Below are 12586 nucleotides of genomic sequence, written 5' to 3'. Positions count from 1 at the left end.
GGTGGGGGCCGGGCCGCGCCGCCCGCCCGCCCGCCGGCAGGGGGGGCCCGGTTTAGTCGTACATCTTGCTGGCTCTGCCGCAGTAAGCTTGGTCTGCCGGCTGGAAGGGCAACGGGCGTGAATAAAGCGTGTCTTGTCTCAAAGAGGCGCTGGAAAATACCGTGCGGATTTGTTTCCGCTGTTCGGAGGTGGCACCTGCTGTCTGGTTGTGGTAGCTCTTTAGCCCGCTTATTTCTTGGATTGCTCTATTCTGCGCTTCCTGGCGAGGTGCCTCCGCTGCTCCAAACCTGGCGTTAAGGCTCCCCGGTGGAATCTAGTCTGTGTGGCCACTGCTCCCCTGTAACTTGCTGTAAGCCTGTGCGGTTGAAAAATCACCCCTGGGGTCACTGTGATTCGACACAAGGTTTTGTTGGCTAGGAAAGTACGGCTTACCTGGCATTTGTGAGTCTCTTTCTGCTAGTTACCCCGCGCTACCGGAGGCTTCTCCCCTTGTCCTGGCTCTCGACGGCCTTGGGTCGCAGTTGCTGAGTTTTTCAGCTCTCTTGGTTATCCAGAGGTAACAGGCCTTTAAAAAGGTAAATGTGCCTTGTCCTGGGCAGTCTTCTGGGTCTCTGGGTCGCTTTTTAAATACAGGACAAGTTTAAAATGAAAACAATAATTAGTTTATTCTAATAGGTATGCAAATAACAGGCTTACAAATTGGGCAAAAAGGTACAAGTGAAGAGCGTATAAAATCATGCCCAATATCAATTACTTATTCTGTGGTAGCCTAAAGGTGTTTTATGTCCTTTTTTTTTTTTTTTTGTAGAATTGTATGCCTCTCACCAGGATTAGTGTACTCCCCTTCCATTAAGTTTTGTCAGGGTGATGTTTGGTTTTGGTTTTTTTTTTCCAAGTTGTGTGAGTATTGTGCTAGCATCTAGGTGTCCTTGTCAGGATGGAGGGCTTGTTCCAGTCAGCACACAATGATTTGTTCTCACAAGAAAATGCTTATTTGAACCATTAGGTTAAATGTATGGGTGGTATTGAAGATCCTTCTTTCCACAGTTTTTGAAAAATATTCTGAAATTGGCAGTTTTTTCAAACTGTACAACTTAATGACTTTTTTTTTTGTTAATAACTTGCTGAAGGTGAATTTTGTGTCACAGGGGGGGTGTTCTTGGTTAATAAAAGCAGATGGGGGCGGGGACTTGACACTGCGATTTTTCAGCAAGTGAAACACACCCACTGAGGTATTCAGTCTACTGTCTGCGAATACTTTTAAAGTTTATTTGATTAGCTCATACAACGTAGCGTAAATGTAATAAGCTTGCTCTTGGACTGGAGTAACAGAATAAGGACACTGTCGTATTTCCGTCAGCACAGGTAGATCTGCAAGCAGACCTTGCGGTCCCTGTTGCACCAGTACGTGCTAGCAGGATCAAGACCGTAACCTGATTGACTCAGCTCTTACTCTAGTCAAGACAGACGAACGGAGCTGGATCCGTGCTTGGCTGTTTGCGATACAGCAGTTTGAGCTAATGTGTGTATTCCGTAGGTGGCATTCCCATGCAAGCACATAGTAACTATCTAATTATTGTTTTAATTATGTATAAAATAATGATTCACAGAGTCTGATGTCCTCTTTAAGGTGCGTGCTTGCTCATGAGTAATTTCGTCAGTGGGGTTACTGAGAGTGCAGACTGCTATACAGAATGAGCAACAGAAGGAAAAGATGTCTGCTTACATATTGACATAGCAACCGATTCTACTTTTTCACCATGTGTTGCAAGCACACAGCTCGATAATGTGTTTCGATCTTAATTAGAGTATTTCCATAGCATTGAGAAAAAGCTGTTGAATCCCACTAATGTTTATGTGCTTAGGAGTACTAACACATGCAAAAGGAGTATGGGTCGTCTTTTAGATAAGGGGAAAATAGTATTATTTCTTTCCAAAGAGTTGATGGATGATTTTGTTTGTTTGTTTTAAATACAGTTCCGAGGGAAGCAATGAGACTGAAACTTCTGCGCCTTCAGACTAGATCTTTCCACGCTTTAACAACAATATGCCAATGCCAAAGCTTTAATAAAACTGGACGTCCGCTATTAAAGCTGGATAATGAAGTTGACAGAACAGCTCACAGAACAGAAGAGTCTTGGAATTTGTACGCTCTGAGAACTGCTTCCCCTTGTTTGACAAGTCGATGTGTGCAAGGCAAGAATTGGCAATTGCTCCAAGGAAATGTATCAGCTTTGGGAAAAAATGTTTGTTATCAGAGTGGGGATGTTTTTTTTCCATCCTGGAAACATTTTGGTGTGGCGATGACGGAAAACTACAAGCTCAATACAGAGTGTATTAAAAAGCTTAGGAATGTATCGTCAAGATTTTACTCGGTTGTATCAGCTGGTAAAATTATTCCAAAACACAGTAACCTGCCAGTTAAGAGGCCACCGAAGGCACCAAGGACCAAGCAGCCATCCAGAACAAACCAGCCACTACTGTCAGACGTGGAGGTAAAGTATAAAATTTACAGTCTGTATAACATTAAGGGACCTTCATCAATTTAGTTTAGATTCAGATTTGGGTTTAGATTAACATTTTAATGAAATTAACATGTTTGTTTAGCGGGGAGGAGTTCATTATTTACCCTAGTATGGCCACAAAGAGGCTAGAACTCTGCAAACAGAAACAAGCTTGATAGAAACTAGCATGTCTGGTATTTTGAAGATAAAATGGAGATTTACAAGCAATGTGTAAACAAAAGTGGAGGGAAGATAAGTGGTTATTAAAGCGGAAAGACGAAATCCATTAAAAATAATTTTAACCAGTGCTTTCAAATCACATTTAATACTGAGAAACAAAGTCTAGCTTTCAGAATAATTTAACTTTCCTTAGACATCATTGCTTGTCCAATTCTACCCAGTTTTAAGGCTTCACTCAAACAGAAATCACGATGAAAGTAAATAGTATAAAGTTTATATGCAGATTAAGTTTCAGATAGGAAACGGAGGTGCAGATGTAGCCTGTGTTACTCGAAGAAGATTATTCCATGTGTAGAAATAGCACCTTGATCTCCAGGCTTCTAGGTCTACAGGGTAACTGCAGCAACAAACTGTTTTGATAAAATGAGATATGATTAAGTGGAACAGTGCATACTTGTGGCTGTTTCTCCTTAAGATAGTTCTTTGCAACCTTCAATACTAGCCAAGGCAGACCTTAAGCATACTTGAATATAAGATCTCCAAGGAAAATCCTGGTGTCAGAAGTGTTACTGTTCTCCTCAAGCTACAACAACAACTGAGTTCCAGGGTATTGTTAATAAAATAGCATTATAGATGAGACTGAAACAAGTATTGTGCTTTCAGAAATAGCTTCCACATTGCAAAATAAGTCTGTTACCTGATCTACTGAATATTTTGTATAGTGAGCAGGAGTATGCTTTAATGTAACATAAAGACTCCATTATAGACAATTTAGTTTCCACTTGTGTTTTCCCGTTGCTTTGAGAAAAGAAAGTGAAGACTATTAGTCCTGAAACACCATGTAATGTTTCAAGCTTGTTACTCATGCTATGACATTACATTCAGAGGTTGCTTCGTTTTGTGGTTGGGTGAATTGAAGTGACAATTTTTTTTAGATTCTTGAGACTTTTAAATGGCAGCATAGAATGCAAACAGTTTCTTTGTTTGACATTTTTATAGATATGTATGCAAGTATTATGCACTGCTATTTTTACTTTCTTCCATTGTGAAGAAATGGAGACAATCCTGCCTGATATACTGAAATAATATACTTTCTGAGGAAGCTTCCACATGGCAAAATGCTGTGCCAGAAATCACATAAACTCAGACCTAACAAAAACATTTGCTATTTTTGAATAAAACCCATGTGGTTTTGTCAGATATATAGCCCCATCTACAGGGGTACGGACAGGCTGTCACCTTGGCTGCAGGCTGACAGTATTTTGGAATAAGCATTTTTTTTACCTGTCTGTGTATTTCCTTATAGATACATAGTGTAGAGAAATAACTTAAAGATGTGGCTGATTTCTGCAAGTTGTAGAGCAAATGGAGAATCCTTGAGGTTTTTTTCAGCACGCCGCCAGTTTTCTCTAAATCCTGATGTCACGAAAAAGCTGATCTTGCCTTCCTGTGCGTGTGTGGAGGCAACCAAGAGCCCTCCAGTAACGCAGGCCCTATTGCCAGGGCAGTTACCTCGGGGTAGGCTGCTGCGTCTTCTCCTTCCCGGTCTGCCCCTCGAGACACTAGCTCTGGGCCCACTCCAAGGCTAGATGAACCCTGAGGATCTCTGGTGTTTTCTGTCTGGGAGGGCCTGACAGTTGACACCTTTCTTTTGCAGAACAGTCCGTGAATGAGGTCCTTCCCACCCCTCCCCACCACTGGTCTTCACGTGTTGTTTACAGGCAGAGTGCTGAGCACCAGCAATGATAAACGGTCATAAGACCAGTTTTTCAGGATAGATGGAGGAGTTACTTGAAAGCAGTTAACTGGTTTAGTCAGTCCGTCAGTCAGGAGTACCACTACTCAGTTTAGTTCATCTTGGAAGGTCTGGTGGCATGAAAAGCCTCTGACCTATTTTTCAATACTGTAGCCATGTAGTCTAGAAAAAGCTTGAAAATCAAGTAAAGATGTAGTATTTACTATCCTTAAGATAAAGTCTGATTCCTATGGTGACGTGAGGATTTAAGTTCATCTTACAGGTTTTCCTTCTTAAGAATTTTTGTATCCTTTAAGTGGAGGGGATGGGCTAAGGAGAATTACGGTTCCGTGAGCCTGTGCAGTTGTTGGAGGCATGATGATAGGGAAGATGAGTTGTTGAGGTACTTAGGATGGCTACTCGGCTAGCTGTTGTGGTGCTCTGGATAGAATCTCAATGAAGCCCCAGCTGTAGGCAGAAAGGAGGAGGATGGTGAGTAGCTGGAGTTTCTTTCTAGCACCAGTACAGATCTTGTATTCTGTTATTTTGAAGTTTGCAGGTGAAGGTGACGTAGCAGAAAGCGCAGGATTAAGGTTGACTGGCCAGTTAACATGTCTATTTTAGGATTAGCTGAATCACTCATTAGAGTATAGACTTCTTGGCTATATCTCCACTAACTCTCATGGGAGCTTAGACGTTAAGAGTGCCTGTGGACACATATATTTTAGGTGTCTTAATCTCAAATTACACCCGATCCAAATGTTCCCCATCAAACAAGATTTTAGTAAAAATTTAAGTGAAACAGCGTGTTGTAAAAAAACAAACTAGTGCATATCCAAAATGCTACTTCAGGCATGTAGTCTTAGCAGCAAACGAAATGTAAAGTCTTTACATTGAAACTAAAATTGCAGCAGTAAGACAGAAAGTCTGTCCTGTGGTACCTCTGCCTTGAAATGAACAACAGCACAAGTAATAAGCTACGGGAAGCATAGAGCAGGATAGAGATTTTCAGATTACATACTAGCTAGAAGATAAGTTTGCTCCCTTAGCTTTTAACAGAAGAGTTTCATGGCAGAGCATGTGTACTTCTAATCACCAAAGCTTTCTGGAAGAATCTGAAATATATATTTGCATTGGCAGCTTAGAGATTGAGAATGGATTTAAACAGATGAAATTGTGATAATGCAACTTTTCAAAGGTACTGCAGCAAGGGAACTGAAAAAAAAATTCTATTCCACTGTAAACTCAGCCTCGTAGCACAGTCATGGAATTAGGCCTACAAAATCGCTCACTGAATATTGTAATTACTTTTAAAGTCTATTTTCTGTTAGTGATCACTGAATTAAGACGGTGTGTAAGCAAAGCTTTGGAAAGGGTAACAGAATGTTAACATTAAGAAAGAAAAGCAGATTTAAATGTGTGGCTGTGATTCTGATGACTGATAATGGCCCCCCCAAAGGAGTAGAACACTTTTTTAAGCCTTGCTGTTTGATAGTGTGTGAGTGCTGCGAGAATATAATTTGAATTTTAAGTTGAAGTGTATTGTGGGTATAAATGTTTGCAGATGAGTACAGTTCTTTTGTTCATTTGTTGTTAGTTACATCCCCATTTGTATTAGTTACAAAAAGCTGGGAAGTGCCTGATCCACAATGAGACACATTGCTCTCTGGATATCTTCCACTCCATTGTACTGAAAAACGTTATCATGGGACATACATGGTATCAGAACAAAGAAATCCACTTAAAATGAGTAGTAGAATTTGTAAATTGGTTTATTGTGACTTGTTTGATTAATCAAGAAAATCTTTACACAGATGACTCTGCTTTCTTTGCCATGCATGAGTCAGTCTCGTCGCAAGTCAGTATCATTTTTCCAGTCATTTGTTTCAATATGGCATTTTAGTTATTTACGAATGCGGAATATTGAGACAAACTCTGGCTGTTGTATACTGTTCAACTGTGGTGTCAGTTGAGACCACGTTGTTAGTGCAAGATTCAGCTCAGAGGGGATACTGTAGATCTGCAGCATCTACAACTGGCCTGGAAGATCTGTGACTTCCTATGCTGCGGTGCTGCAATGGCTCGTACCTCGGGGGTTACCTGGGCAGTGAGCTTTGTGCTTGGAAGAACATGATATTTGTGGTTGGAGCTTCTGTTTGACAAGCAGGCTGGGTTAGCTGAATTCCATTTATCTTTAAAATATAGATCTTAAAGCTGATATTGGGGTGTCTTGCTTTTGATTTTGGTGGTCAGCTGAGTATGTCATAAGCTGTAGGATGGGAGAGCAGTAGCAAGCGTAGTTCTACTGTTAAAGCACTTGATTGGCATTCAGGGAAGAAGTGTTCATTTTGTGGCTCTATCACAAAGCTTTTTGGTGCGACTTACTCATGTCACCTGGTTTGATCTCAGTCTGTGATTTGCTTTCCCATTTAACAGGGAGCAAGTAATCTATCTCATCAGTATTTGTACACCAGGTGGACAGCGTGGCGATGATATCATAGAAAAGAGTGAATAAATGAAAAATGTCACTCTCATGATAAATTTGAGGCAAACAGTTGTCTTATGAACATCTTGCTTCAGCCTTTCCCTAACTCAAATCTTTATTCCTTTGGCACAGAATCTGATGCAGTGTACAGCCTTTGCAACAGCAGATGAATATCATCTTGGTAATCTGTGTCATGACCTGACTTCACATGGATATGTTGAAATAACAAGTTTGCCTAGAGGTAGATTTTTGAAACATATTAAAAGCAATGTTATACCTTGGGAAATGAAATATGGGTGAGGTGTATAATTTTTATAATTCATGTATTCTTATTCTGGTAATAACCTGGAATATATCTTACTGCCTATAAAAGTATTGCTTTGCTTAAAAATTCCATTTGCTTAAAAAAAACACAACTAAACCTTTCAGAATAGCAATATAACCAGCACTTGCTGTTACCCTCTCATAATTTTTCCCAAAATTACAATTACACTAAAAGTATTGAAAAATTAGATGCATGCAGGAAAAATAAATTTGGAAATTTTCTGATACAAAGAATTTCTATAGAAATTTGCTAACTGAAAAAAAATCTGAGAGTTTTCTTTATTTTAATTAATCTTTCAGTAATGTGATAATGTAGTGCTTCAGCTGTCAAAACAATTTTGTAGTTTGAAGTGTTGCATCTTCTTTCCGTACCCACACTTCTATTAATGTAAATCACTGAGGGTTGGAGAGGAAGGCATGCAAGAGAGAATCTTGCTGACTAAGTGAAATTAAAAAGATATACCCATCAATGCTTAGTTTTAGTAAAGAGAATGCAGTTGATACTTTTTTTTACTGGGCCAAATACATCCTAGCAATCGTTGAATGCTTCACTTAGTTAGGCTTCAGCAAAATAATTGGTTCTGGTTTCCATACAAAGTGTCTCTGAAGACTTGGGAAAGTATGGCTTTGAAATAGCTGAAATGTATTACAAGAGAAAAACAAATGGAGCTCTCTGTAGCTGAAGGAACCTTATGCCCTAGAACAGCTGTGATTTTCGTATGTTGGCAGTAGAATGCTTTTTTTTGTTTGTTTGAATGAACAGATTATATGAAGCTAAGAGAATGACAGTGTTTATGGGCATTTCAGTAGAGGTTATCAAATATCTGGCTGCCTCTCAAACACTTAATAATCCAAGTGCAGTAGTACTGCAGTGGGTCTCTTTTAAACGCAAGACTTACTAACGATCATCTTGCTTTTAAAGATGAACGTGGAAAGGTGCTGTAGAGTATAGTCTTCGTGTTCCTATGTAGTTCCTTTGTATTAAAACCAACACCGGTTTCACAGCTTCAGGATAGAAACTTTGTACAATCCCCAGCATGACTGAGAATTATTGTAAGGCAAATGTTGCCGTTGCTGGTATTTTACCCTGGGAGTGTGGAGTTTGCCAGTTCTTTCATTTCTTCATGGTGTGTTTTTGACTCCTCACAATAGATACTCTGCTTATCAAAAGTTTGGCGGAAGTAATGATGAAAGGATGTTGGATTGTGCCAGCAGATCTGATGTGTTGTGGTGGTTGGCTTGTGGACGTAGCAGTGATTGGTTACCAACTCACACATTCAATCTTGAAAAATCAAAAAATAGAATCAGCAATTAGCACATATAAATCGGCAATTAGTGTGTGGATTTGTTGCTTTGTAGTATTCTTCCTAAGCATTATTCTTGCTTTCAACCTCTTTAAAAGCATTTTAGAGGCAGATCCTGTACCTCCACTTAAAATGGACCAAATTCTCTTCAATTGCGTATGTTTTGGCTGGAGTGGATAAATAAAGATGAGGGTGATATCTGAAAAGGCAAATGAGAAAATGCAGACAAATGTTTCTTCCATGGTGAACTCAAACTTCACACCCAGAACTTGCTCTAGTGATTCATCAAATCATATGTTTCTGAACTGGAATAGCAAGTGGAAGAAAAGTCTTTAAAGAGTTCAGACGGACCAACTGTGTGGTCTCAATTCAGGTATTAGCAAAAGTATATCTGATACTTAGTCATCTCTTTCTGCCGCCTTAGTCTACCTGGCCTCTATGGCTTGAGCAGAAAAGCAGAGAGTGGAATTAGTACACAGGCTGAATTTGATGCCTTGTCGCTTGACTTGTGATCTTTCTGCAAAGGGGTTGAACTTTTTAAGTTCACATCAGGACTTCTAAAACTTTGTCTACATTAGCGAGTAGTACAGTGGAGCAGACCTGTAGGGGAAAAAACCAAACCCCTGTTTTGAGAACCCAGCATCCACATTTTGTAAGTTTTGGGCATTCTACTTACACTAGCTCAAGTCGGGTCCTTTGTAACAAATGCCCGTTAGCAGTTGGAGTACCACAGGTGCATTTTTGGAGCTCCTTTTTCAGTTCAATTTAATGCAAAAAAATTCCCGTTTGTGTACTCTGACGCTGTTCTGCAATGCACATCGGAAATGTGGTAAATGAGGGTGGCTGGAAGATTTGTTTCAAAAGCGCGCTTCTGACCCAAAGGAGAATGCAGATGTACCCTCTCCTGTCTTGGGGGTATGCTTTGTCAAGTTTCTGACTATCAAAGCAAAGTCAGCAAAATTTGAGTGCGGATTAGTCCCTTGCTGTATAGAAAAGAGAAAGATCTTCTGGGCAAGCGGATTTGAATGGTAATTTCTCTGCAACTGTGGGCAAACTTCCATAGTTCACTCACATTGTGTGTCCACTTCTGTTCCTGGTTATTTACTATGCCCTGCATCAGTCTTCCCTTATGTCTTTTGTTCTTCAGAACTGTTACATTTCATTAACTAAAGATTCCAGTGAAGTTCAGCGTAGCATCTGAGTCTATCTAGAGTGTGACGCTTCAGAGAAGCAGTGTAGTTTGGTATTGTAGTTGTTTCCTGGCAAGCATTTCCATCAGAAAAATAAAATATGGGACCAACTGACGTGTTAGCATGTGACAGTTAAACTGGAATTATATGCTTATAGCTATCATTTTTAGAAGTTTGAATAATTCTTCAGTTTTTTCATTTATTTCAAACTAGATGCTGCAAACGTCTTGGTGATTGGTACTGAGAAATCTGCAAAAGATGACGATCCTGGCATGATTTTTTTCTTCAGGTAAGTTATAAATCATGCCCAAAACATTATTTTATTAATAGCAATGGTGTGAAAGAAGTAGTGCAGCTTGCTAGATCATTGCATCATATTACCTCATGAAACTCAAGGAATAACTGTCCAATCAGAATTATTAAAAAAAAACCAACCCAGAATTATTTAAATGGTTAAAAAATAACTTATCTTCTCATGTTTTTTCATTAAAGTGTGGTTAAAAAGCAACTATTATGTAGTTTTTGTGAAGATAGTATTGTTTCTTGATTCACAATGACAAAAATTGCCACTGTACAATTTGAGTATTGCATTGCAATACATTTGAAACAGTATAATTACACCTCAGTTTTTCCTTGAATTCACAGGGAAGGGGCTGTTGTGTTTTGGAATGTGGAAGAGAAAAGTGTAAGTAAAGCAAAACCGTGTGGTAAAATGTCATAAGCGGATGTTTTGTCAGTCCCACAAAGCCCAGCGTGCTTGGGCTTTGTTTGGGAGCTTGGATCTCTGGGTGAAGCAAAAGGACTGATTCTTCTCCTAATGAGTGCAGGTGCTTGCCTGCTGCTGCCCTCAAGTGTGTGGGTTGCTGATGTATCACCTTTGAACCTTGACTTTCTGCACAAAATGAGCAAATATGCGTGTAACATACAAAGTGGATATCATTTTCTACTTGATGCCAAAAATCTGAAACCTTAATCTAGTGAAATTGGCAAAAAGAAGGTTCTTGCCGCTCTACATCCTGAAGTAGATCAGAAAAATCAACCTGTGAATGGTTGTTTGAAAGGCACTGGTGTAACAGAAAATGTGTTAAAAGAAAAGGATCACTCTAGAGCCATTTAAGTCAAAACTATTCAAAACCTGCTTTTAGATAACTTTGAAAGAGGCAAAATTTGTAAGCAACTTTTTAATATTGTTTTGTGTTTCTACCAGTTAGCAATTTTCCTGAAGGAAGATTTTTATTGGTTGGTATAATTGTTAAACTATGTTGATATTGAAATGACATACCCTTTATGATAATTTGGTGCTCTTTTCTGACCAAGAGGGGTATGCCACAGGCATATCTATTTTTATGAATATATTTATATAGTTTTTTTATAATATTGATTTTTATTATTGTGGTTAAATAAAACTGGATTCTAGATACAAAGAGAAAAAGTATCGATCTTATCTGTAGGCAGAGCATGTGAAACTAAATGGTGTATTAAATATATACTGAGATGCACAAAAGTTTACAGGAGGATTTTCATTGAGGTAAATGAAAATACAGAGCGGTTGTTTCCAGACGTGAACAATTTCTGGATTCAAGTTCGCTTTTTCTGTTTCAGACCTGAAATGTTTTGATTTCCTGTCTGGTTTGGGGGGGGGTCAGTGTATCAGCTGGCCTACAAAAAGATAACTAGTTCTCCCTTCAAACCTTGCCTGTAGCACACTTAGGATGCTATGGCTGTAACTACGCTACTGATTCACAGGTATTACTGCAGACTGGCTGACTAACTCCTGTTGATTTTTGAGTTGGGCACCTCTACCCACTGGAGTACTCTGAAAAATCTCGTTCTGTTGTACACACTTAAGTACCTTCGAAAATTTGATACCAGGTTTTTCTTGTTGGTAGTAGTAACTTCAGTTGGTCCCTTGCTAGCTTTATTTATAAAAGAAGAGGAAAACCGCCTCTTTCTGCTTAGTGAAATTGTAGTCAAAGTTTTAACTTCCAAACAACTTGCTCAAATAGAGGAGGTATTTTTATTCACAGGTTTTAATGAACTGAAACGAAAAAAAGAAACCAAACTGGTCTGTAGAACAGAAACTGAAAGCAATTCAGTAAAACAGAATGCAAAGAATCACTGTGAATGGACAGAATTGCTTTTTTAAAGTACTCCAGAATGACTATTAGGAGAAGAAAAACTATTTTAAACTAATGGACACTTAACAGAAGAAGTATTAACTACAGACTGATCATGAATAGAAATTTAAAACGTAAAATACCGTTTTCAGATACCTGAGTAGGGAGGTTGTGCAACAGCTTCCCCACCGAAAATAGCAAGGGCAAAAAGCAAAACTAGCTTTGAGGTGGAGTTTCATCTGTTTTTTTAAAAAGGAAATTGTGTGACGTGATTGCCTGTAATAGCAAGAGTTTGCATTAAGTGAATCCAGAACATCTCTTCTCGTTAAATGTACTGTGTCACAGGTAGTCCCTTCTATGAAATTAGACCGGGCCTAGAAGAAACTCACATCGGTCAGTGGAAGCCTTTGTATTACTCTGAATAGACAAAAGAAAGCTGCCATTGAAACACAATTTCTCATTATCCAGAGCAATAGAAGAGCTTTGGAAGTCTGCATATTACAAGACACATGAATTTCACAGCATCGGTTACAGTCTGTAAAGCTTTGTTAAATCTTGCACTGTACTGGCCCTGGGAAGCCTGAGCTGGTTGTAGTTCTGGAAGGGACTGTTAGTCTATTAACAGCATAATTATTACTGTATTAGTAATGACTTGCTAGAGCACCTGGATCCAAGTGAACACACTCTTGAAGTCTGGCATGCTGCGTTATGGATTGGCTCTTAACTCTGGCATTGTTTCAGCGGGGT

At 39.2% G+C, this 12586-nt stretch overlaps 1 protein-coding gene across 1 annotated transcript in view; it reads left to right on the top strand.

The window, feature by feature from the left end:
• Positions 1 to 1977: 1977 nt before the first annotated feature.
• The window catches only part of RMND1 (required for meiotic nuclear division 1 homolog (S. cerevisiae)), a 19152-nt gene continuing 8543 nt past the window's right edge, over positions 1978 to 12586 (top strand). Inside the window, exons 1-4 of the mRNA XM_009324141.1 lie at positions 1978 to 2495; positions 7037 to 7145; positions 9936 to 10011; positions 10368 to 10407. Coding sequence (XP_009322416.1) covers positions 1992 to 2495; positions 7037 to 7145; positions 9936 to 10011; positions 10368 to 10407 — 729 coding nt within the window. The 5' untranslated portion in view covers positions 1978 to 1991. The remainder of the gene's footprint in view (positions 2496 to 7036; positions 7146 to 9935; positions 10012 to 10367; positions 10408 to 12586) is intronic.

Source organism: Pygoscelis adeliae, unplaced genomic scaffold (genome assembly GCF_000699105.1).
Source record: "Pygoscelis adeliae isolate BGI_AS28 unplaced genomic scaffold, ASM69910v1 Scaffold105, whole genome shotgun sequence".
Taxonomy (NCBI): domain Eukaryota; kingdom Metazoa; phylum Chordata; class Aves; order Sphenisciformes; family Spheniscidae; genus Pygoscelis; species Pygoscelis adeliae.
The sequence above is the reverse complement of the archived record's forward strand: the minus strand, read 5'-3'. Positions and strand labels throughout refer to the sequence as shown.